This window comes from Phascolarctos cinereus, unplaced genomic scaffold (assembly GCF_003287225.1).
Source record: "Phascolarctos cinereus isolate Bilbo 61053 unplaced genomic scaffold, phaCin_HiC Scaffold_2;HRSCAF=192, whole genome shotgun sequence".
NCBI lineage: Eukaryota > Metazoa > Chordata > Mammalia > Diprotodontia > Phascolarctidae > Phascolarctos > Phascolarctos cinereus.
The window spans coordinates 59136961-59161910 of record NW_027555625.1 but is presented as its reverse complement, the minus strand read 5'-3'; the positions used below and the strand labels follow the sequence as shown (position 1 = coordinate 59161910).

The following is a 24950-nucleotide window of genomic DNA, read 5'->3' as shown; positions in this document are numbered from 1 at the left end:
TTTTTTTCATCCCTAGCACTTAGCACAATGCCTGGCATATGGTAGGTGCTTAATAAATGTTTATTGAGTGATTAATCATCTCTCTCCATAAGATTTTATGAATTTATATTTTAAACTAGTGTCATCTTTGGCTGCCATATCTTTCTGCTGCTTGATGAATAAGTTAAATATTTCTCGTGTGCTTTTAAAAATTCTTTTGACAATTTAATTATGGCAATTGATCTTTATCTGTTAAATTTGTTTTTGTAGGGATGCCAGCTAAACTTCTGTAATCTAAGTCAATATCCTTTCTTCTGTCCATATCCCATTTTAAAAAAAATCAATAACTTGTTTAAAGAGTTCAGGATAGAGTTGTTTTAATTGCACATCATATATTTTTCTCATTTTTATTCTTCCTTGTAGGTCTGACCTTTACTCTAACAAGTAGGTGGTCTACTATAGAAGAGAACTAATTCAGTTGTCCAGAATTATTAATTTAAATAAGAAGCCAATTCCTGGGGTCCTCACTCATCAGAGGTTTCCTGGTTTCCTGGGATCACTGTATACTGCCACCAACAACTGTTAAGCTGCTTGCCCTGAACTCTCTTTTCAATATTTGCCCTAGGTGCAAAAATTCCCAGTTACAGCTCTCTAGGGGGAGTGAGGGAGCAACTAGGAGGTGCAGTGGATAGAGCACTAGCCCTGGAGTCAGGAAGACTCATCTTTGTGAGGTGGAATCTGGCCTCAGATGCTTCCCTAGCTGTGTGACCATGGACAAGTCACTTAACCCTCTCTGCCTCAGTTTCCTCATCTGTAAAAGTTAGCTGGAGAAAGAAATGGTAAAACCACTCCAGTATCTCTGCTAAGAAAACTCCAAAATGGGATCAGGAAGAGCTGGACACGACTGATCAAGAACGGGGAGAGGGAACGGATGTTCCATGGAGGAGATTACATGTGACTTCGATTTTAGAGACAGGAAGGGACTTCAACAGATGGAAATGGGAGGAGAGATAATGTGAGCAAATGAATAATTATCATATAGATTGCGAGTGAAGCTCGTATAAAAAGTGTTTTGTAGACAGTGCTATAGAAATATGAGTTAATATCATCACGAATAAGGGTGGTTTCTTTCTCTTTTATTGCTTTTCCTTCATTTAAAGGAGTTTTCCAATTGTAAAAAACCAACTTGATTTTATTAGCAACAGCTAAGTTAATACATGTGTTTTTATATTTTGTGGAAATGAACGCTTATGGGTTCGGGACATTTCCCTTCCTTGTTCGAACCCACTGAACAGCACACCTCCCGGGAGGGGACGGAATGTCCATGGGAAGTGCTTATTATCTTGGAAAGCCTGGGAAGGCCGCTTATTAGAGGCTGCCCTGCCCACGTCTGTCTGCAAGCAAGACTTTCCCCCCACCCCCCTCCCCCCGCAGCTGTCGTCTGATCTGACGCTGGAGCTTTGAACGTAGCTCTCTTGCGTGCCAGATGTGGAGGAAGACTAAAAATAATCTCCCAGGCTATCACTGAGGGAGAAACACGTGCTCGGGGTGAGCTCAGGACCCAAGGACCCCAATCCAAGAGGAGCCAAGAAAGTCCCCAGCGTGTGGCCCCAAGCTGAGCCACCAGGCTGCACCCCGCCCACCCCAGTCCGGGGCCGCCTGCCTCCACTCTGAACCCTTCACGACTTGGGCTCTGCTTTTTGCATCGCCTGGAAAGAAAATGGTCCCCAGAAGTTACAGACAAGGAAGGCAACCCCGGGGCTGGGGGATCTTCTTTCCCCGGACTCTGTGCATCTTCTTGCTGCTATCAGAGACGGGATCTGCGAGAGGGTTATGGAAACGGGCGGTGCACCTGAAGTTGGCGGAGAAATCCCAGGTAAGTACCTACCTGGGTGAAGGTGGGCTGGTATCTGGGGGAACCGGCCGTGATATATGAATCCCCAAGCCGTGAAAAGGGAGGATAAGCAGCGGCTGGAGCCAGTTGTAGAGGCTCTGGAAAGTCGATTGTTAAATTTTCAGTGTGAACATTTTACACCTGAGAAATCCGCACGCGAGGAAAACCAGGGCTTGATTTTCCAGACTTAAGAAAGTGATGGAGAAAATGTTGAAAATGCAGATTAAATTGAAAAGTGTGTTTGCCGCCGGGTGTTAAACATTGACCAGCAAAACTCGTGGGGACAAGAACACAGACGGCTTTGCTATATCATATTACACAAAAGCACGTTAGAGAGAGACCAAAGAAAAGACTGTGAGATCCAGTCGGGATGGTTGTTAGCAAACAAACCATGAGTCTTCCTGGAGGAGGTAGCATTTGAGATGGGCTTTAGCGGCATTGCCTGGAGTCTGAAGAGCTGGATTCAAATCACAACCGCTACTTAGGCCTGTGTGTTTGAGTAATCTCTTTGAACCTCAGTTTTCTCCTCTATAAAATGAGGGAATTGGACTAAATGGCCTAAAAAATAATGGCTGGAACTTCAATAAGCAAAGGGAAGGAAGGGAATAGGGAATGATGTGAGCCAAAGCCTTTGTGGGGAAGGGTGGCTTCTGGGGGTAGGGAATAGTCCAGATTGGTGGGTGCAGAGATTTTATAGAAGGAAGTAATATTAGATGAAGCTGGAAGGGTAGGGTAGAAGCGACATTATGGAAACTCAGTGGAGGAGATGGAGATTGACTCAGTAAGCAATTGTCATTCAGTCATTTTCAGAAAATCCCATTTGGGGTTTTCTTGGCAGAGATACTCTAATGGTTTGCCATTTCCTTCTTCAACTCAGTTTTACAGATGAGGAAACTGAGGCAAAGAGGGTTAAGTGAATCACCCAGGGTCATACAGCTAGGAAGTGTCTGAGGCTAGATTTAAACTCAGGACCGTGAGTCTTCCTGAGTGCAGTACTATCCACTCTACCACCTAGCTGCCCCTGGAAAGCAACAGGGAGCCACTGAAGATTTTGTGAGCTGAAAGTTGATATAAACTGATATACGTATAGACATATGTATGTGTGTGTGTTATATATACACATGCACGCATATATATATGTCTGCATGTGTAATTTATACATATGTGTATATGTGTGTACATATATACATACTATATATACACACATACATATATATGTGTATGAAAGGTTTTGGCAGCAGTGTCATATGAAGGCTACCCATGGAAAAAGGAAGGAATTGAATATGTGAAAGGAAAAGTGTCTTTTTTATTTTATAACTACTAAAAAGTCCCAAAATACATAGGTTTATCAGGACTAAAGTGTATTGAAACTGAGTGTTTTGTCTTACCCCAAAAAATCAACTAACATTTCTGAGTTCTACAATGTGGAAAGCATTCTTCCAGGTGCTGTGGGGTTATAGAGATGCATCAGATGTCTCTAAATGCCCTAGAGGAGCTTCTAATTTTAGAAAGGAGATGAGCCCTAGACACAGAAAAAGACTACCAGTACAAGACAGTGGGCGTTCTGTGCCAAATGAGGGGGTTAGAAAGCAAATTAAGAGAAGAGAAAGACTATTGTGGTCAGGGAGTGGCACCTGCTTTGACCTTGAAGGATGGGCAGTGATTATGGGGAGAAGAGAGAGCATCCCTTGAAAATGGCAAGGTAAGAAGGAAGAACGTTGGGAAGGCAATGAGGAGGCCAGTCTGGGGGAGTGGACAGCCTGTTCTCCAATCTGAGTCTCCTCTGTGCCCTTTCCTCTTTCTCTCCTGACAAGAAGATTTATTTCTGCAATTTATATAAAGAATTCAAAGGCTTTTCTCAGATATCATCTGATCATATCCCCAATGGAACACATTTTATTATACCCATTGGAAGGAGATGGCAACATCCAAAAGAAAGGAGATAACATTCAGAAATGTTGACCAATGTAAAACTGGTGACCCAAATTAATTGAGAGATAAGCTAGAAAAACATGAAGTTGGGAGCTCAGAGACCTCAATTCTTGCTCCAGCTCTGCCATTGATGAGCTCGGCAACTTGGGGCTGGTCACTTCTCTCTTCTGGACCTCAGCTGCCTCATGTGCAAAATAGTTGATCTCTGAATTCCCTTCCAACTCGAAATCTTTGATCAAAAGTTACACGAGGTACCAATCTTTATAGGTAGAGAGAATTTCCAAAGCTATCATAGGCTGGTAGGTGGTACAGTGCAGAGCCTGGAGTCAGGAAGACTTCAGTTCAGATCTGACCTTAGATACTTCCTAGCTACATATAATAATAAAAATTGTTTGCTTGCTTCCAAAGTGGGAGATCCCTCCACTGATAGGTCAAGAATAATAATAATGCAGAGAGTAGAGCTGTGGGTAATGAATACTTTTTTTTCCCCTGGAGACCTTTGATTTCATCAGTTTAGGAAGCTCCTGGCACTTTCTCTGCAATATAGAGTTGTTGAGAATTTTCTGGGGCACTGACATTACAGGTCTTGTCCAGGGTCGTATAGCCAGTATGTGTCAGACATAGAGCTTGAACCCAGGTCTTTCTGACCCTGATGGCCAGATCTCTAGCGAATTCTATGCTAACTGACTGTAGATAATATGTCATAGGAACATGGATTTAGAACTGGAAGAGACCTTAGAGGTCAGCTATTTGGATTTTTCACTTACATGGATGAGGAGACTGAGGCCCAGGGGGTTAAGCGATTTACCCAAGGTCATACAGGTAGAATTTGAACCCAGGTTCTTTAGCCCCAAATCCAGCACTATTCCCATAACTAAGGGACTGACTCGTTAGCCTTTGCAAAGTAGTCATGTTCAGTGACACAGACCTGACCTACTTTACCCCATGCCAATCTTCTATCCCATTGGCTTAGCCTTACTATGCTTTGCCTGGGATCCATGCAGAGGGAGGAAGGAAGGAAGGAAGGAAGGAAGGAAGGAAGGAAGGAAGGAAGGAAGGAAGGAAGGAAGGAAGGAAGGAAGGAAGGAAGGAAGGAAGGAAGGAAGGAAGGAAGGAAGAAGGAAGGAAGGAAGGAAGGAAGAGGAAGGAAGGAAGGAAGGGAGAAAGAAAGAGAGGGAGAAAGGAAGGAAAGAAGAAAGAGAGGAAGAAAGGAAGGAAAGAAGAAAGAAAGAAAGAAAGAAAGAAAGAAAGAAAGAAAGAAAGAAAGGGAGAAAGGGAGAAAGAGAGGAAGAAAGGAAGGAAAGAAGAAAGAAAGAAAGGAAGAAAGAAAGAAAGAAAGAAAGAAAGAAAGAAAGAAAGAAAGAAAGAAAGGAAGGAAAGAAGAAAGAAAGGAAAGAAGGAAGGAAAGAAAGAAAAAGGAAGGAAGGAGAAAGGAAGAAAAGAAGAAGAAAGGAAGGAAAGGAGAAATAAAGAGGGAGAGAGGAAGACAAAGAAGGACAGAGGAAGGGAGGAAGAAAGAAAGAAAGAAAGAGAAGGGGAGAGAGAGGGAGGGAAAGAAAAGGGAGAGAGCCAGAGGGATTGTGCTCTGGATTCACCAGAGCAGCCTCCTAGGGGATGATGTAATCGCAGTTGCAGGATTCCTGAGAGTGACTGTTCCCTCCCTAGTCCTTGTGGCCTCGTGAGTTTGCGTTTCCTCTTCAAAGCTTCTGTGCGAACTTGGCAGCGGCCCCCAAAGTTCCACTGCCTTGTCGGGAGGCTGTGATGCCCAATAGGAAATCTTGCTAGGCTTTAGGGAATCTGGCAAGGCCATCTACATTCCAGTGCCAGTTAATTTCCTGAAAGTCTCTGAGTTTGTACTTTCATAATGCTCAGGTCCTGGCCCAGCCCAGGACCACAAAGCGGGACCCTACCAGGGGACAGGAAGAAAAGCTCTGGCTTTGTCCCTGCCCCCTCCATGAGCTCCAGAATGCTGGCATCTTCAGATTTGGCCTCTTCTGATTGCAATGTAAACCAAATACTTGAGGGTGTCTTGGAATAAAGCAGGAAGCTGTGTGTTTGTAAATGGTCGGATCACTTTCTGCAGGGAGGCAAATGCTTACTATTTCCAATGCATCCCAAGGCTTCTCATGGCTCTTCAGGTGGTGTGTGTCTCTGTCACGGAGGCATGGTTTTGAAGATGCTTCCATTTCTTCAGGTGCCTTCACTGGAGTGGAGTGGGTAGAGATTTCTAGGCCTAAGCTCAGTGTATCTTGCATAGTGTACTAGGTAACATCAGGCAAACCCTATATGAAAACTTAGGAGGGAAAGAGAAGCAGCGTGTAAAAAATTAGGAGTCCTGCTTCTGTCTCTGTGTCTCTGCCTCATTTTGATCTCTTTCCCTTTCTCTCCTTGAGCTCAGTTTCCTCATCTGTAAAATGAGAAGCTTCTCTCATATTTCAGTGGAACCAGAACTGGGAAGGACCTAAGAGATTGCCAAGACTGATAATGACCTAAGACTCTATAACTGTCTCTTGGTACCATCTTTGTTAGAACAAAGGGGAACATGGACAATCTAGGGGAATATGTTCAGTTTAAAGAAGTCTAGGTGGCACAGTGGATAAAGACCCGAGTTCAAATCCAGCTTCAGATACTGACTAGCTGTGTGACCTTGGGCAAGTCACTTAACCCTCTTCGCCTCAGTTTTCTCATGTGTAAAATGAGCTGCAGAAGAAAATGGCAAACCTCTCTAGTCTCTTTGCTAAGAAAACCTCCAACAGGGTCACAAAGAGTCAGGTATGACTGAAAAACAACAGCTACCTAATTTGATTATAAGCAGGGCCTAAATCAAAACTAAAATCCTGTCCCTTAATGTGATATGTTCACTCAGAACAATGAACATGGAATCACCGGATCTTATGAAAAGAACCACTGGAGCTGGAGTCTGAAGGTCTGGGTTCAAATCCCAGTTCTGGTACTTACCAGCTGGGCAAATCGCTTAACTCCAGGCTTCTGACATGTAAAATGAATGGCTTGGACCAGAATACCTCTAAGAAGCTTTCCAAAGGGTAGCTATGGGGGCAGCTAGGTGGCGCAGTGGATAGAGCACCAGCCCTGGATTCGGAAGGATCTGAGTTCAAATGTGGCCTCAGACACATAACACTTACTAGCTGTGTGACCCTGGGCAAGTCACTTAACCCCATTGCCTAGCCAAAAAACCAAAACCCACCCAAAACAAAGGGTAGCTATGTGGTGTAGTGGTTAAGACCTAGACCAGAAGCCTTGAGTTCAAATCCTTCTTGGATACTTACTAACTGTGTGATCATGGGCAAATCACTCAACGTCACTGACTGTTTCCTCATCTTAAAGCGGAGATAATAATAGCACCCTCCTCACAGGGTTATCGTGAACATCAAATGAATTCATGAATGTCCAATGTTTGGTAAACATTAAAGCCATATACAAATACTGGATATTATTGTCATAATAAAAATAATTATAATCTAATTAAATAGTATTATAAAAATTAAATAAATATGTTAAATAAAAATATTATATATGACCCCATGTTAGCTATTATTGTTATAATAACAATAATTATAGTATATTTTAAATAATATCATACATAAGCTCTTTATAAATACTGTTATTGTTGTAAGTAATAATTACAATATATTTTTTAAAATAAATAGGCCCTACATAAATATCAGCTATTGTTATAATAACAATAATTATAATATAAATAATATATGATATAATTATAAATACAAATGATAATATTGCTCTGTACCTATGATCCTACTCCACAGAGTTGCGAGGAATAGTTAAAATAACATATATAAAGCTCCTTGTTAAAGTAATTAATAGACAAAAGTCAAACGATTGGCAGCTCATTCCCTTAAAACATGGTATGGTAGAAGTCAACATGGCGCTGAATTCAAAGCACTGGGTTTTGGAGTCATGAGACCTGGGTTCAAATCCCAGTTCTGTTACTTAATAGTTCTGTGAATGGGTAAATCACTTAACTGCTCTGTGACACAGTCTCCGTATCTGTAAAATAAAGAACTTTGGGTTCGATGACCTCTAAGATCCCTTCCCATGCAGAATCCTGTTATCTGTGTAATGCATATGTTGAGTCTTACTACAATGCTGTCTCCTATGCTCATACCATTAAGTCAAGAATAAGTATTTATTAAGCACTTACTATTTGCCCAGGCACTGTGCTAAGTGCTGTAGAAAGATGCCGATATTAAAAGGAAGCTGAAAAGGGCGTTAAGAGAAAGTGTGAAGGGTCGGGAGTTCAGCCTGGATTAAAATGAAGACATGGCTGGCCTGGCCATCCTCCTTACCATGGAGGTTCTGGGAGGAACAGCCAATCAGAGAAAGGGGCTGCTGGGGCAAAAGGTACTTCTAGTGTGAAGAAGTTTCTGTAGGGGGAATCTGGAGAGTTGGGAGTGTAGCCCGACATGAATACTTGAGAATGAGAGCAGTCACACAATCATAGCCTAATAGAGCTACATGGGATCTTATGTCAGCTAGTTCAGCCTCTTCATTTTGCAAATAAGGAAACTGAGGGAGTCCCAGAGAAGGGAAATGATTTACCCAAGGTCACTTGGCTATTTAGGTGGGAAGCTGGGCTAGAACCCTGATTCCCAGTCTCTCCTGGTTTTTGGTTCACAGTAGTGAGTAAAGAATTTCTCCCTGTGTGGGCTCCAACCCAGAGCAGCCCCATGGTAAATCCTGGTCTTTGGAAAATAGCACAGTAGTGACTGTCTGTGAATTTGTCCTGACCCATGAGACTTTTGTTCTATGAAGAAGTGTATTCAGGCGTTTGACGCCTGAATTCCTGAGGAACAGTAAATAATGTTTGAAGGAAAACTGGCATGCTTTCTCAATCAAGAAAGATTGTTGTGGGCTGTGTTTTTATTAGATGGGTCATTAAGTCTGTCATAGTCTTCCAAAGAAGGTCAAAGGCCTCCAACGGGGGAGGTAAAGAGGGTGGGGAGGGCAGAGCGTCATTTCCTGTGGTTTCGTCCAAATATGCCCTCCTTATCAGCCTGAGAGTTAAGTAACTGAATTAGGCCTTCCCTGGCTGAACTCTTCCTCCTACAAAGAGCTCACTTTGGCCATCTCCTCCGAGTTTGAGATTGGTCCTTCCCCAAGCTCGGAGGCCTCCAACCAATGAAAAACATCCAGACGGTTACAAACCCTGATTGAAACTGAGTCCAGAGTTTAAGGCTAGGAAATCCAGGTCAAGGACAAGTAGTGCTTATATCAACAAGGCATTTTGAAAATAAACTTGCAAGGCAAATCCTTCTAGGGAATGTGAATTGAAGATTCAGAGGCGGTGTGAGCTGGCAATAGGAACCCTGGATTTGGAAGTCTGAGGACCTTGGCCCTATTAGATGTGTGATGTTGGACAAATCACTTCCTAATCTGTGCCACAGGCTCCTCCTTTGTAAGGATTGGATTAGATTAGGGATGCTTAATGCAAGAGTCCATGAGCTTTTTTTTTTCTTTTAAATATTTTGATAGCCATATTTCAATATAACTGATTTTCTTTGTAATCCTATGTATTTTTGGTTATGTATTTAAAAACACGATTCTGAGATTGGGTCTATAGACTTTACTGGGCTACCACAGGGCTCCAGGACAGGAAACAGTTAAGACCCCCTGGACTAAATGATCTCTAAGATCTCTTTGAGTTCTATTAGTCAATCACTAAGCATTTATTAAGCACTCACTGTATGCCAAGCACTCTGCTAGGTGCTGTCAATACAAAGAAAAAAGAAAAACAGTCCCTGCCTTCAGGGAGCTTACATTCTATCTGAGGGGATGACTTGCAGATGTCTAGTACTAATAACATCTGGTGTGTCCAAGATGCTGAGGCACCAGATCTATTCCCTTTAGTCCCCTCTCTGGTCTGGACCCACACACAGACCTTTTTGAAAGGTCCAGTGATTCATTGGCTCTTCCTGCTCAGAAGCCAATGAGAGGATGTTTCTGTATCTCAAATTCTTCTACACCTCAGGTTCAGCCTTTTGGGAGCCCAGACTCTAATGAGAAGGGTAGGCTCTGTCTTCTCACACTCTCATTATGCTCATCACACTTGGTGCCCTGGGGAGGACTAACTTAGAGCTTAGATTTGAGCTCCTGTCTGGAGTCTCCCCAAAAGGAGAGTAGAAAGACACTCACACATATAGTAAACGTATTTCCTATGCACTAAAGGAATGCTGAAAGATGCTAAAGACTTCATTATTACAAGGATAAGACTTGAACACAACACCTAACTGCTGTTAAAATCTGCCAGGAGGCAGAGTCATAAACGTCAGAACATGAGGCACTTTGTAAAACCACTCTATGTTTCCCATTTCACCTCGGCTCTGTGCTGTCTCCCTCAACTTTTACATCCTTTAGCCATCAGCCCAGGTATTGAAATCCTCCCTGTACTCGTGGCACCTTTTCTGATGCTGGGATATCCCCTCTCATATTAGAATTTCCCCAGCTCCTAGTCATCTCCCCTAGAAGGATCCAAGACCTCTGAACCTTTCATTCTCATAAGTTGTCCTTCAAGCCCAGACGTATCCAAATTGGAATCCATTCTCATTCCCCCGAAGTCAAAATCAAAAGGGGCAGCCCCAAACCCAGGCCCAGGCTCACCTGGGCAAGACATGTTTGAGCCGGAATGTGCCTGAGAAGCGTGACATTTCTGCTGGAATGGAGAGGGGCTAGCCCTGTCCACACTTACAATCTAATGGCAGGAAACGACACACAAAAGGAAGTTGAAAGAGGGTGACGGCTTGGAAGAGGTACCCAGCGAGGGTGCCTGATGGCGAGGTCAAAGAAAGAAGCTCAAAATGAGTGAAGCAGGGTGGAAAATGAGGAAATGCTGGCAAATAGCAGAAATCAGGATTTGAATTCAAGTGCAAGGCCCTTTCAGCTATGCCACATTGCCTTAGATAATCTCTAAGGTGTCTTCTAGCCCTGATAATCCATTTGCTCTAAGGCCTCTGAGCCAAATTATTGATCCTGCATCCCTTTTCTCCTGGATTTTCTGGAGTTCTTAGGAGAGAGGAGACTGTGGCAAACAGTAGAGTCCCTACGTTCTCTTTCGATGGACTTTTCCCCTCAGCAGCCCCTCATCTCAAATCTTGAGGTTCAAAAAAGGAAGAGTATAATACTCATAAAAAAAGATGTTGGTAACAGTTGGGTTCAGGCTAGAACTGGGTCCTTAAGTAATACCCCAATGAATACCTAGAGAATAAAACTTATTATTTCTTAGCCCTAGCATGAAGAATTGTGGCTCCTTTGGGGAAGAAAGCACAACAGCAATAAATCCACACACAGAGTGAGACATTTCAGAGTGACGTCTTCTCAGATTTTCATGAAGATGATGCTTACGCACCCTGAGAATGTTCTGGATGAAAATTCAGGGAGGGAACAGGCAGCATTTTGCAAATGATAGACTGAGAGGTGGGGGGCAAAGATGTTAAACACGTGGCCACAACACTCCTGAGTTTGGCTTAACCAGATTAAAATGTAATTGGGAAATATTTAATAAAATAAATGAAAATACAATAAAACATAGATTATATATATATATCATGTATAAATATTATATATGACATATAAATATTGTATAAAACATAGAACATATATTACATATTTAAAACTAAGTCACTGAGCTGTCCGTCAATAACATTATATTACTCTCATGTTACCACAATTTATGTAGTCATCCCCAATCTTTGGGCATCTGCTTTGTTTCCAGTTCTTTGCTTCCACAAAAAACATAGCTGTAAATATTTTCATGTTCTTTTTGTCAGTGACCTCCTTCAGTTCTGTGCCTAGCAGTGGAACCTCTGAATCAAAGGGTAGGGCCATTTTAGTCACTTTATTTGCATAATTCCAAATGGATTTTTAACTACTTCAAGCTTCTCTTTAAAACAAAGGTCCATCTGTTCAAGAGCAGTATTCTTCCAGTGGTGCTGGGTGGCTTCAAGCCCTATCATAGCAGAGTCTCTGAAAAATTTAAGTTGAGGGTTACCGAAAGGGCAACGGAGAGGCCTGTGGTGGATGTGTGCAGGCTGTAACATGGGACAAACGAACGATGACTTGCCCAGGAGGAGAAACAAGAAAGGATGTCTTCATAGGTAAATATCATTGGATAAACAGTAGTAAGGGAATAAGAAATAACCAGCTTTTCCCTAACACGCTCTGGTTGGCATTCAAAGCTCTTCACAAGCTAACCCCTTCCTGCCTTTCCAGTCTTTTATGCTACTCCCTTTCATGCACTCTACAAGCCAGCTACCCTGGCCTCTTTGGCTATATCCCATCTCCACTGGCTATCTGCCATGCTTGACATGCTCTTCTTCCTCATCTCTGCCTCCTACACTCCTGATTTCCTTCAAGACTCAGCTCTGATTTCACCTTCTGTTGGAGACTTTTCCTGATTCCCCTCCCCCCCCAGCTTCTAAGGCTTACTGTTCTACGTGCGTAGTTATTTGTATATCATCTCTTCCATTAGAGTGTTAACTCCTTGAGGGCAGGCACTGATTTTTACCCTTCTTTGGATCATAAGCACTTAGTTCAATGCCTGGCATATGATAGGTGCTTAATAAATGCTCATCTCCTTCCCTTGTTCCTTTCTCTTTGTACTTCACCAAATCGTGGAACATCTGAGTTACAGCAAACTTTGGAAGCTTTCCACCCCACCCTGTACCTTACGAAGAATCCTCTCTACAACAGTCCCAGAAAGTTGTCATTTGGCTTGTATTTGAGGACCTCAAGTGAGGGGAACCTCCTACCTCCCATGAGAGCCTCTTTCCTTTTGAGCTGTCTTTCTTTGCTCTGTAGATTTTCCGAACATTGCATTTATTATTAACATTGCACCTACTATGTGCCAGTAACTATGCTAAACACTAGAGATGCAAGGAAGGGAAAAGACAGAGCCTTCTTTCAGGGAGTTCATAGTCTAATGGAGGAAACCACATGCAAACAATTATGTACAGACAGGCTGAACTAGAGATATTCTCAGGGAGAAGACACTACCATTAAGGGAGTTAAGGAAAGGTTTCTTGTAGAAGGTACAAGAAGAGATAATGTGATTTTTGAAAGAAGCAAAAATCGGTGGAGGAAGGACTTGGCTATGTTGGGCAGATCCCTGCAGTGAGCTTCTGGGAAGATATGCATGAGAGTTGAACAGGGGGAAGAAGAGGAGGAGGGAGGAGGGAGGAAGGAAGGGAATAAGAATCTATATAGTACCAGTTATGTGCCGGGCACTGTGCTAAGCAGTTTATCAATAAAGCCTCGCTACAACCTTACAACAACCCTATGAAGTAGGTACTATTATCCTCATTCTACAGTTGAGGGAAACTGAGGCAAACACAGGTTAAGTGATTTACCCAGGATCATAAAGCTAGTAAGTGTCTGAGGCTGGATTTGAACACAGAGCTTTTTCACTCCACGCACAATGCTCTAGCCACTGCACTACCTAGATGCCTAGAGGATAGGCAGGCATGGTTGGGTTATAAACTGGAGGGGACCTTATCCAATAGATGAGGTCATAGAAGTCCTAGAATGTAATCATAAAGTAGAAAGGAGATATTAGTTTTTCTATAATCTCACAACAATGTGGAAATAAATTCCTTTTTCTACTTTAAAGGATTCTAGAAGATTGGCCTTTGGATAAAGCCAATTGACACGATACAGGAAATATGTTATACCCCTTGGTCATATATAAAAAAGAAGCAAATCATTTAGCCTTTGAAGAGTCTTGGCTTGGGGGCTTTGTAGAGGAGATCCCTATATGGGCAGAGGAGAGGACTTTCTCTCCTCTCCTTCCCTTCCTGCACCCCACATCAACCATGTCACCAGAACTACTTGACCCATAGTGAATAATGCATCTAACTTGGAGCAGAGAAACACACCTGAGGACAAATATAGATACAGAGAGAGAGTCACTCAAGGTAGGATGTGGATTCAAAGAGTGTGACCCCTTGCAGCAGAGAACAGAAACAGGTATGCATTTAAGAAAGTAATGGAGCTTTCTCACTTCCTGGCCATCTTGGTGGCACGGCAGATCTCTGGCTGAGGGTCCTCCTGCACCTCAGGCAAGAAGATGGTAGCCACAAAGAAGACAAAAAAGTTGCTGGAGTCCATCAACTTGAGGCTCCAGCTGGTCATGAAAAGTAGCAAATACATGCTAGACTACAAATAGATCCTGAAAATGATCAGACCAGGCAAAGCCAAATTGGTCATCTTAGCGAACAACTGCCCAGCCTTGAGGAAATCAGAGATTGAATATTACGCTATGTTGGCCAAAACTGGCATACATCACTACAGTGGCAATAACATTGAATTGGGTATAGCATGTGGGAAGTACTACAGAGGATGTACACTGGCTTACCATTGATCCAGGTGATTCTGACATCATTAGGAGCATGCCAGAACAGACCAGTGAAAAGTAAACTATACAAAAGTATTCTTTAATAAGTTGTCCATAACTTGTTTTAAAAAAAAAAGAAAGGAATGGACCCTGGAAGCCTAGCTGTGTGGCCCATCCAATAGAGCTGTTGTACCCAAGGGGAGCTATGTGAAAGCTCTGGAAATAGACCATGCTCTCCAGTCATGAATTGTTTGGGCTGTATGTGCTCCTTACATATCTGCTTCACTTCTTTAAGTTTGTGCCCACTCTTCCCACAAACATAATGTATATTTGTGGAAAGTATGCCCCATATTATGGAGAGGGCATTTTTTTTTTTACTATATCCCTTGAGTAAATGCCTTTGCTAAGAATTAATTGATCCTACCAGGTAACTGTTAATGGGAAAAGCACCAGTGGGGGCTCACAAGCTATAGGAATAGGAGTAGTCACCTGCAAGGTTATTCCTAGGACCTGAGATAGTAGCCACTCTGGAGATTCAACCCTGAGTGCAGGTTGGGGGGAATGTTCCAAAAGGGGTGTTACAGCTACATATAAAAATTAAGTCAGTTAAGAGCACAGTTTCCAAATCATACATAAGAATGGAAAGCATTGAATTAGGAGTCAGATGACTTGGGTGATGCTCAGTTCTATCCAATTTAAAATCTAATAAGCCTTTGCATTTATAAAATCACTGAGTAATTATATTCAATTACCCGTGGGAATTTATGGCATCCTCTCCATAAGTTCCCAGAAGTGAAAGTGTCTGGGAGTTATATAGATCTTAGGAAGCTGTCCCATCAAGCAAAGAGCTTAAGCCATCCTGATCCATCAAAAGAGGAAGTTGGAGGAGATAATCACTGAGTTCCCTTTCAGACCGAGAACCTAGGATCCCATAAGAATTTTGTGGTAGCTGTTATTATAGGGTGCAATGTGCCCTCAACTTTATACCTGAGGATGGCTTGTTCTCTCCACATACTCTTAGGACCTTTTCCAGTTGCTTCGTTTTTGGATTGAGGAAGGAAGGAAAGAAAGAAGGAAGAAAGGGAGAAAGGAAGGGAAGACTAGAGAAAGAGAGGGAAGGAGGAAGGAGGAGAGGAAGAAAGGGGGGAAGAAAGGAAGGAAAGGAAGGAAGGGAGGGAGGGAGGAAGAAAGGGAAGGAGGAAGGGAGGAAGAAAGAGAGGGAGGGAAGGAAGAAGGAAGGGAGGATGGGAGGGAGGAAGGAAGGAAGGGAGAAAGGGAGGAGGGAGAGAGGAAGGAAGGAAGGAAGAAAGGGAGGGAGGGAAGAAACAAGCATTTATTAAGTACCTATTATGTTCCAGGCCCCGTGTAAGCATTTTACAAATATTATCTCATTTGATCCTCACAACAACCCTGGGTGGGACGTGCCATTATTATCTTTGTTATATAGTTGAAGAACTGAGTCAGACAAAGGTTAAGTGCCTTGCCCAGGGCCACATAACTGCTAAGTGTCTGAGGACAGATTTGAACTCCAAGCTTCCTGACTCCAGGCCCAGTGCTCTATGAATGAAGATCCATCCCAGTTCTGACATTCTGAATTTTAAGGGCCCTTCCTTCTATGTTCTAAGATTCTTTCCAATTCTGACATTCTATGTTCTAAAGCCTCTTCAAGCTTTAAAATTCTGAGTTCTAAGAGTCCTTTCACCTGCAATAAATAATCTGTGATTTTAGTCTTCAAGAAGCAAAAAATCCATTCATTCATTTGAAGACAGTGAATAACAAAAAAACAAAAAACAAAAAACAACACGGACAGAGGAGTCAGACCTGAGCCCAAGTCTTGCCTTCACTGATTATGAGTTGTGTGATCTGAAGAAAGTCCTTTAACCTTTCTTGGCCTCAGTTTTCTCACGTGTACAATGAAGATGATAAGCCCTGTCCTGCCCCACCTCAGAAGACTGTTGTGAGGACGACATGACAGCATATGTCGTGAAGCCGCTTGAAACCACTGAAGGCTCAAATGTGATTATTCTTTAGATCAATGGACGTTCTCTCTTAGAATTTGCTTATTCCCCTGCCTCAGAACTTTTTTGACTGCCTCTTAGACCCTCCACTGCAGGAAAGGCAAGGCTGGGTCTTCTCTGAACTTTGTAGCTCTGCTCCATCCGCCATGCCTTGTAAAATGCTCTACGTATCATTTGTTGTTGCTGTCATTGAGTCATTTCTGTCTTGTCCCACTCTTCCTGACCCCGTTTGGGCTTTTCTTGACAAAGATACTGGGGTGGTTTGCCATTTCCTTCTCCAGTTCCTTTTACAAATGAGGAAACTGAGGCAAACAGAGTGAAATGACTTGCCCAGGGTCACACAACTAGTATGCACAAGTCCATAAAGTTCAGGCACTTTATGCACTGAGCCACCTAACTGTCCCGCACATCATAGCCACTTAATAAATTTTTGTTGAATCATTTACAGAATATATGCATATCCATTTTTCAAAATTACTTTTTTTCTGAATTTTGCAAACACTAAAACAGGCACTTCCAGTTACACAGTAGAAGAAAAAAAGAGGGTTGTTCATGGCAAATAACCATTCTTAGAGTTAATTAACAATGACCCCACCCTTTCTTAAAAAACTGTACCTCTGAGGACATGAAATAGCAAGACATGCCTCCGTGGACTGCGGTAGCTCTTGCTCATTCGTAACCATCTGTTGCTATAGTGAATAACTGGTGGAGATTTCTAAGATGCTAACCTCATCTGTGCCATAAAGTCAGAGAAGACACGCTGGATCTTTCCCTAAAGGACGAGGGAACTTCCCAAATGGATAATATTCACAGACTCATTTTTTCTGTTCTTGCACAGAAAACCATCTCCCAGCATTTTAGCAAATTAAAAACCCTTTAGCTTCTAATCTTAATTTACTTGGAACTTTTAAGTGATAAAGTTTAATAAAAACACACTGAGTGGAAAAGTTAGCTTCTCACTCCTAGATACATATAGGTAATGCACTCTTTAATCGTCTCCAAAGCAGGGAGCTTAGCCTGTCAGATTAACATGCAAATAATATTGTGATCAGCTTGTTTCATTAATTCTGTAGGAAATGAGCTATCAGGGAAAGGAATCGAGTTGTTTCTCCTGTTCACATCTTCGAAATTATTGCCTGCAACTTAGCAATTAGGCAGTAAATGACTGGTTCTTTAAGCAGTAGAAAGTGCGATAGATAAAGTGCTAGGCCTGGAGTCAAGAAGACTCATTATCACAAGCTCAAATATGGCCTCAGACTAGCTGGGTGACCTTGGGCACTTCACTCTATTTGCCTTAGTTTCCTCATCTGTAAAATGAGTGGAGAAGGAAATGGCAAACCACCCCAGTATCTTTGCCAAGAAAATCCCAAATGGGGTCATGAAGGGTCAGACATGACTGTAACAACCTCTGAACCCAAAATCTCATCCCTGCTTTATCACTGGTTAGCCAATGACCTTGAACACATCACTTCAGTTTAATTCATCAAAATGGGCCCAGGAAAGCAATGGATGTGGGACTCATATCCTGGATCTTCCCCTCATTGCCTGTGTGATTATGGGCAAGATATAGAATCCCTAGAATACTAGAATTTCAGAATTGAGAAGGACCTCAATCCAACTTGAACCTTGATAAATAATAACTAACATTCATATAGCACCTTACATGAATTATTCTAATTGAGCTTCACAATGTCCCTGGGTGGCAAAGTGCAATTATTTATTATTCCCACTTTATAGGGCAGAAACAAGGAAGTTAAGTGACTTTCTCAGGGTTCCCCATCTTGTTAGTATCTCAGGAAGGCTTTAAAATTAGGTCTTCTTGATGCCAAGCTGAATTCTCTGTCTGTGGGGTACCACCAAGCTGTCTGTAAGAATCTCACTCAATGTATCAATAATCCTCTGCTCGATGACCTCCAATGAGGAGGAATCCACTGCCTCGTGAGGCATCCCATTCCATCTTGGAAGAGTTTTCTGATTGTTAGAAATCTTTTCCCTCCTATGGAGCCTATGCTGACCTCAATAATTTCCTGCAAAATCTTGGTTTTGGACCAGATAGAAATTCCCTTTCAGCTTTATGAGCCTGTTTCTAGTCATTGACAAAATCACAGTTGCCCAAACCTTCAGCTGGGAACTGAAGTCATCTGCAGGGGAGTGAGAACGATTGGCCAACTTTGTTAGTCATACTACCTCTTAGACACTCCTTGTTTTTCAAGGTGAAACGGAGGGGGTCAATTAATACTCTCTTGGATAGTCAAATAAGCCCCCTTTAAAATGCAGAGAGCAGTCCTTTGCCACAGATTGGCTGGGGATCCCTCCCTGCATCAGATGCCTGGCTGGTGAGACTCCCATCCTGCACCTAGAATCAGGAAGATGAAGACCTGTGTTTGGTGCTGACCAGAATTATGTGACTGGGAAAATCACTTAACTTCTCTGTAAAATAGGGCTCCTAATAGATGTAGTACAACCTTTGGGGTGCTTGAGATGATGGGTGTGGGATGTTTTGCAAAAACATAAAGCACTATACCAAAATCTTTGGCAGCGAGGTGGCACAGTAGGTAGAGCTCTGTACACAGAGTCACAGGACCTGAATTTGAATCCTGCCTCAAACACTTACTAGCTGCGTTACCCTGGGCAAGTCATTTAATGTCCCCAGGCTTCAGTTTTATCATCTGTAAAGTGGGAACAATAATAGCACCTACCTTTCAGGGTTATTGTGAGGATTAAATGAGATAACATATGACGTGCTTTGCAAACTTTAAATTGTTGTATAAATACTAGTTACTACTATTATTATATTATGTATTATTATACATGATAGAATGTCAGTTAAGAGTATACTAGCACCTGTACCTACAGAAGAGAAGGATCAGGTATTTAGAGGAGAAAGAACTTTCAAATTCATCTAGCCCAGCTCTTTCATTTTGCAAAGGGAGAAAGGTGAAATGACTTACCCACAGTCATATAGCTAGTAAGTGTCAGGATTTGAATTCAGCTCCTCTGGTTCCATATCCAGCCTTCTTCCCATTATATCATGCCCAGGGGTTAGAGGGATGGGAAGGAAATATTTGGAAGAAAAGGAAATATCCAAAAACCCAAGATAATGGAGACCGCAAGGGCTATCTGGTTCAACCTCCATGATTTTAAGTTTAAGGAAACTGAGGCTCCAGGAGTTTAAATGACTTGCCCAAAGTCACTATAGGTAGTAAGTATCAGAGGCAGAATTTGAATTCAGATCCTCTGACTCCGATCCTGGTGCTCTTTCTGCTGTGCCACAACTTTCCCCTAGGTGGGGGTGCAAGAACATTGAATTTGGAGTCAAACGACCTGAGTTTGAATCCTGATTCTTTTGCTTGCTACCTAGATAACCTTGGATAATTCATTGCTCTGCTTGGAATCTCAGTTTCTCCATTTACAAAATAAGGAATCAGGTCCCTTTCAACTCCTAAATCTTAGCATCCTAGATTATACCAGATGAACTTTTCCCTGGGATATTTAAGTTTCTCCAGGAAACAAAAGTTAAAATTTTATTTAATTTAAAATTTATTTAGTTTGAAAGTTTAACATAAGTTTCAGGAAAAAAAGATTTTTTTTCTTCTTGCTTAATTTCCTGGGTGTTTTCCCCTCAGGTCTTCCTGTTGCTACCTGGATCTCTCAAGTTTATGTTGGTGGGGGTTCTGAGATGATGGGAAGCAGGATTATGAGATTTAGAGCTTAAAGGGACCCTAGAGATGAGAGGGTTCACATCTAGACCGAAAGGTCATGGGCTTAAAGCTAAAAGGAACATCAAAGGTCATTTACTCCCACTCCCTCATTTTAAAATAGGGAAACTGAGGTCCAGAGAGGTCAAATAATTTACACAAGTAACAACAGCCAGAACTCAAACTTAGGTCTTCTGATTTTATGTCTAGTGCTTTTTCCATTACGCTATCCTGGACCTCAGTTTCCCTGTCTACAAAATGGGGGTGGGAGGAGTAGAAGTGACTTTCTCTAGGTCACACATTTCCAGAGGTAGGGTTCAAACCTAGGTTTATTCTGCAAAACAAAGCTGCCGCTTGGAGGTCCTACACTCAAATTCTCGCTCTCCTCCTTATTACTTATGGCTTCTTGGATAAAGCAGTTGACCTTTTCAGCCGTCAGTTTCTTAATCTATTAAATGAGGGGCCTGAACAAAAGGTCCCTTCCGACCCCAAATGTGTTCATATTGCCCCCGGTTTTTCAAAGTTGGACTTCACAGGATAAAAAACCCTCAGCCCTGTTAAGTTTCTCTCTCAGTTCCTCCAGTATCTTAGCCAGTCAGTCATAGGCTACAAATGGCCAGAAGGTGGAAGAGTCTGTATTTTCAGATGGCACAGCCACCAAAGGAACCAGACCCTTCCAGATGTGGAGATAGACACCAGCCAAGAGCTGTTCGCTTGGCTGGTGGGGTTACCTGATATCCTCACATTTCTGTGGTGGAAAGCTTTTACTGCAGTGCCAATCCCCATCAGAGGAACCAGATCCTCCAGGACCATTCATTAGATTGTGAGCCCCTGGAGGGCAGGGACTACCTTTTGCCTCTTTTTGTATCCCCAGAGTTTAGTATAGTGCCTGGTGCTTAATAAATGTTTATTGAATGACTACTACTCAGGAACAAAACTAGCTAGAATAAAGCTTAGGTAGGTAAGTGAAGGGAACAGTTTCAGAGTTCTCTTTCTTGCGACAAGATAGGAACAGGCACTTTTTCTTGGTTTTGGTGACTGGGGTTCAGAAATTCTCTGAAAGAATTTTGCTTGCTATTAATAACTGCTAAACCAGATGAGCTCAGACAAGCATTGTGCTGGCTTCCTCAGAGAGGAGTGAAGGTTTGAGAGCAAACTTGGAGTCAGAGCAGGTCTTAGCTCCCTAAAGGCTCCCCAGGGAGGAAGCCAGACCCCATTCACAGCATCTCCTTCTGTCATCTTGGAGTGGATTCCAGGGTCAGAGGATAGTCAGAGGACACAGACACCTCATCCTGTCCTTTAGATAGTGGAACAAAGCTAGATCTGCTGACTTCTCAGGCCATTACCGGAGATGAGAGTGAAAGCCCCAGAGGAGAGAAGAGGGGAGAGATTTTTACTGAAAGAAAATAGGTCACAATTCATTACTTTAGAAAGGAACAAGGCACTTAACTGCCTGGACTCAGAGTTCTCCTAGGATCAGAATAGATCAAGGGTTCATATCCTTTTTTTTTGTATGTCCAGGACATCCTTCCCAATCTGATGCAGCCAATAGACCCTGTCTCAAAATAATATTTTCAAAGCCATAAAATAAAATGCATGAGATTACAAAGGAAACCAATTTTATTAAAATATAGTTATCAAAATATATATAATTTTTAAAAAACTTAATTCACGGACTCCAGTTGTAGAACCTATAAACTGGAGGGTCTCCAAAGGTCTCAACCAGTCCTGCTATCTTATGACTCTGTAATGAATTTGTTTGAAAAAAAGACAACTTCTTTTTTTGGGGGGGGGTTAGGCAATGGGGGTTAAGTGACCTTGCCGAGGGTCACACAGCTAGTAAGTGTTATGTGTCTGAGGCTGGATTTGAACTCAGGTTCTCCTGAATGCAGGGCTGGTGCTCTATCCATTGTACCACCTAGCTGCTCCGAAAAAAATTTTTTTAAAAATAAAGGAGAGAGCAGCTAGGTGGCACAGTAGATAGAGCACCAGCCTTGGAGTCAGGAGGAGTTGAGTTCAAATTCAGCCTCAGACATTTCCTAGCTGTGTGACCCTGGGCAAGTCACTTAACCCTGATTGCCTCAATAAACAAATGAACAAAGAAACAAGTAAATAAAGAAATGAATGAATGAATAACTAAATAAGTAAACAAATAAAGCAATGTTTCAGTCCAGGGCTATGGCCGTATTGGAGCATTTAAGACATTTCCCTGCTTGAGGTTACCCAGATCACTAATTCCTTATATGCTCTACCACTATTTTCATTTAAGTTTCTTACCTGGGGCTCTGTTTTTGTCATAGGATCCTAGATTAAGAGCAGAGGTTCTTGATTTGAAGGGTCTGTGAACTGGTAAAAGTGGTTTCCTTTGTAATCCTATGTATTTTATTTTGAGCATTAAAAGCTTTATTCTTAGAAGGGGTCCATCGGCTTCACCAGACTACCAAAAGTATCCATGACACAAAAAAGGTTAAGAACCCCTGATTTAGAGCCAGAAGAGGGACAGTTTCCATTGAAACTCCAGTGAGGGAGTTTCCATTGATCCTTTCCAAATCTTCCCTAATGGCAAAGATAAATTGAGTTGTTGTTTTTTTTTAATCAATGCACAAACCTTCATTGAATAACTACTGTCTACAACAGTGGTGTCAGGCTCAAATGGAAATTGGGGTGCGTATGGCCCTGTGGTTGATACCTCTGGTCCACAAGGTCCTTGTGTTTAGCATGAGGGATACAAAGAGGGATTTGATGCAGATCCTCTCCTCAAGGAGTTTATGTTTTTAAAAGGGAGAAAGACATATATTCGTACAGAAAAGTCACCTAGCCTTTCTAGGCTTTGGTTTCCCTATCTGTCAATGAAGAAATTACACAAGATGATCTCCTTTCTTTAAACTCTAAATCACAAGAACATTGGTACTATGATACAAATAGACTGATGAGTTAATAAGCACATGAGCATAGACCTAAGTGTGAATGAGAAGTCCAGGCAAAGTGCTTATTTACGTAATGAGGAAGTGATCACATTCATCTTAGGAAGACTCAGGACTTTATTAAGAAAGCGACATCTGCCTTGAGTATTGAGAAGAAAAAGAGGGACCTTCAGAAACAGAGAAATCATTATAAGCAGGAGAGTATGAGCAAAAAAAAAACACAAGATAAGGCAGGATGGATACCAGAGACTAAAAACAGTAATAATGAGAGCTAGCACTTATATAACATCTTAAGGTTTGCAAGGTATTATTCCATGTTTTTTGATCTTCACAACATCCTAATGAAATAGGTGCTGTTAATATCCCCATTTTACAGATGAGGAAATTGAGGCTGAGTGGTTAAAAGTGACTTGCCCAGGGTCACATAACTAGTATCTGAGGCAGGCTTTGAATTCATCTCTGGGATTCCAAGTCCAGAATGGCTATAATATAAAGTACATGAAAGGAAGTCATATGAGAGAAAGCCAGAAAGGTAAGTTGAAACCATATTCTAGAAAGTCTTGGATGCCAAGATCAGGAATTCAGACTTTTATGATTTAGGAAGATTTCTGAAGTGGTACTGGCATGAAGGATAGATTATAAAAAGGAGAGATTGGAGGCAGGAAGACCAGTTTGGAAAACATCATCGTAAACTAGGGGAAGAGGGGAAGGAATGAGAGCCTAAACTGAGATAGTTGCGGTAGAGTGGTTCATACCATCATAAATGATAGTATGAAAAGGTATAAACTATTTCTGAATACACATTTCATTCCATTTTACTCAAAATGAATGTCTCTCTCACTTGTTCTCTCTCTTTCTTTGGGGGGGAATCAAGGATTATGAATACCCTCTCCATTCTCATGGTGGCCACCATCCCCGGAATGAGCGCTGTCCACCACCCCCCCAAACATTACCCAAAGGGGCTTGTGAAGTGACCAGCTGCCGCTCAGATTCGGTGTGTGAAAGACACAAACGTTGCTGCTTCAATGGGTGCACCTATGCCTGTCTGGAATCAGTGCAGCCTCCACCAGGTAAGGGTCAGAGCTAGGGTCAAGGGGAGCTCCTTGATGAGCAGTTCAGCTCCATAATGGGGGTGGGAATGGGGAATGGGGCAAGGAGAGAAACCCTTTAATATATCTTTTTATAGATGTGGTATTTTTAATGCCCGAAAAATCCACCCTCCATGATGCACCTGGCAGTGAATGAATAAATGAGTGAATGAATGAATGAATAAGTGAATGAATGAATGAATGAATGAATGAATGAATGAGTGAATGAAGCCAAATCCCACATGTTGCAATGGTAGCTCAAATAAATTGGGAAATAAATTGTATTTGGGAGGTAAACTTTTCAAACCCAGGGGTGAGGATTTGATCGCATTTTTGTGAACCTTGCCTAGGTCGTTAAACTGTCTTGTCCTATATCTGCCATGATCCCAGCAGTGTCACTCAGCATCACATACCTTCCTTCCTTCCTTCCTTCCTTCCTTCCTTCCTTCTTTCCTTCCTCTTTCTTTCTTTTTCTTTCTTTCTTTCTTTCTTTCTTCTTTCTTCTTTCTTTCTTTCTTCCTTCCTTCTTCCTTCCTTCCTCTTTCTTTCTTTCTTTCTTTTCTCTTTCTTTCTTTCTTTCTTCCTTCCTTCTCCTTCCTTCCTTCTCCTTCCTCTTTCTTTCTTTCTTTTTCTTTCTTTCTTTTCTTTCTTTCTTTCTTCTTCTTTCTTCTTTCTTTCCTTCCTTCTTCCCTTCCTTCCTTCCTTCCTTCCTTCCTCTCTTCTTCTCTTTCTTTCTTTCTTTCTTTCTTTCTTCTTCTTTCTTTCTTTCTTTCTTTCTTTCTTTCTTTCTTCCTCCCTTCATTCCTCCCTTCCTTTCTTTTTCCTTCCTTCCTTCCTTCCTTCCTTCCTTCCTTCCTTCCTTCCTTCCTTCCTTCCTTCCTTCCTTTTTTTCTCTTCTTTCTCTCTTCCTTCCTTCTTTCCATGAAAGGTACAGGAGGCAGCTAGGTGGCACCATAGTACACAGAGTGCTGGGCCTGGAGTTAGGAAGACCTGAGTTCAAATTTGACCTCAGATACTTCCCAGCTGTGTGACCCTGTTTGCCTCAGTTGCTTCA

At 42.0% G+C, this 24950-nt stretch overlaps 1 protein-coding gene and 1 pseudogene across 2 annotated transcripts in view; both read left to right on the top strand.

Annotated features, from left to right (window-relative positions):
- Positions 1-1399: 1399 nt before the first annotated feature.
- Positions 1400-24950, top strand: part of WFDC1 (WAP four-disulfide core domain 1) — a 48556-nt gene continuing 25005 nt past the window's right edge. Inside the window, exons 1-2 of one of the 2 annotated variants that reach the window (XM_020989262.2) lie at positions 1400-1855; positions 23683-23878. In XM_020989262.2, coding sequence (XP_020844921.1) covers positions 1700-1855; positions 23683-23878 — 352 coding nt within the window. In that variant the 5' untranslated portion in view covers positions 1400-1699. The remainder of the gene's footprint in view (positions 1856-23682; positions 23879-24950) is intronic. The other variant, XM_020989261.2, reaches the window with a different exon arrangement.
- LOC110210361 (large ribosomal subunit protein eL30 pseudogene) lies at positions 13902-14269 on the top strand (annotated as a pseudogene).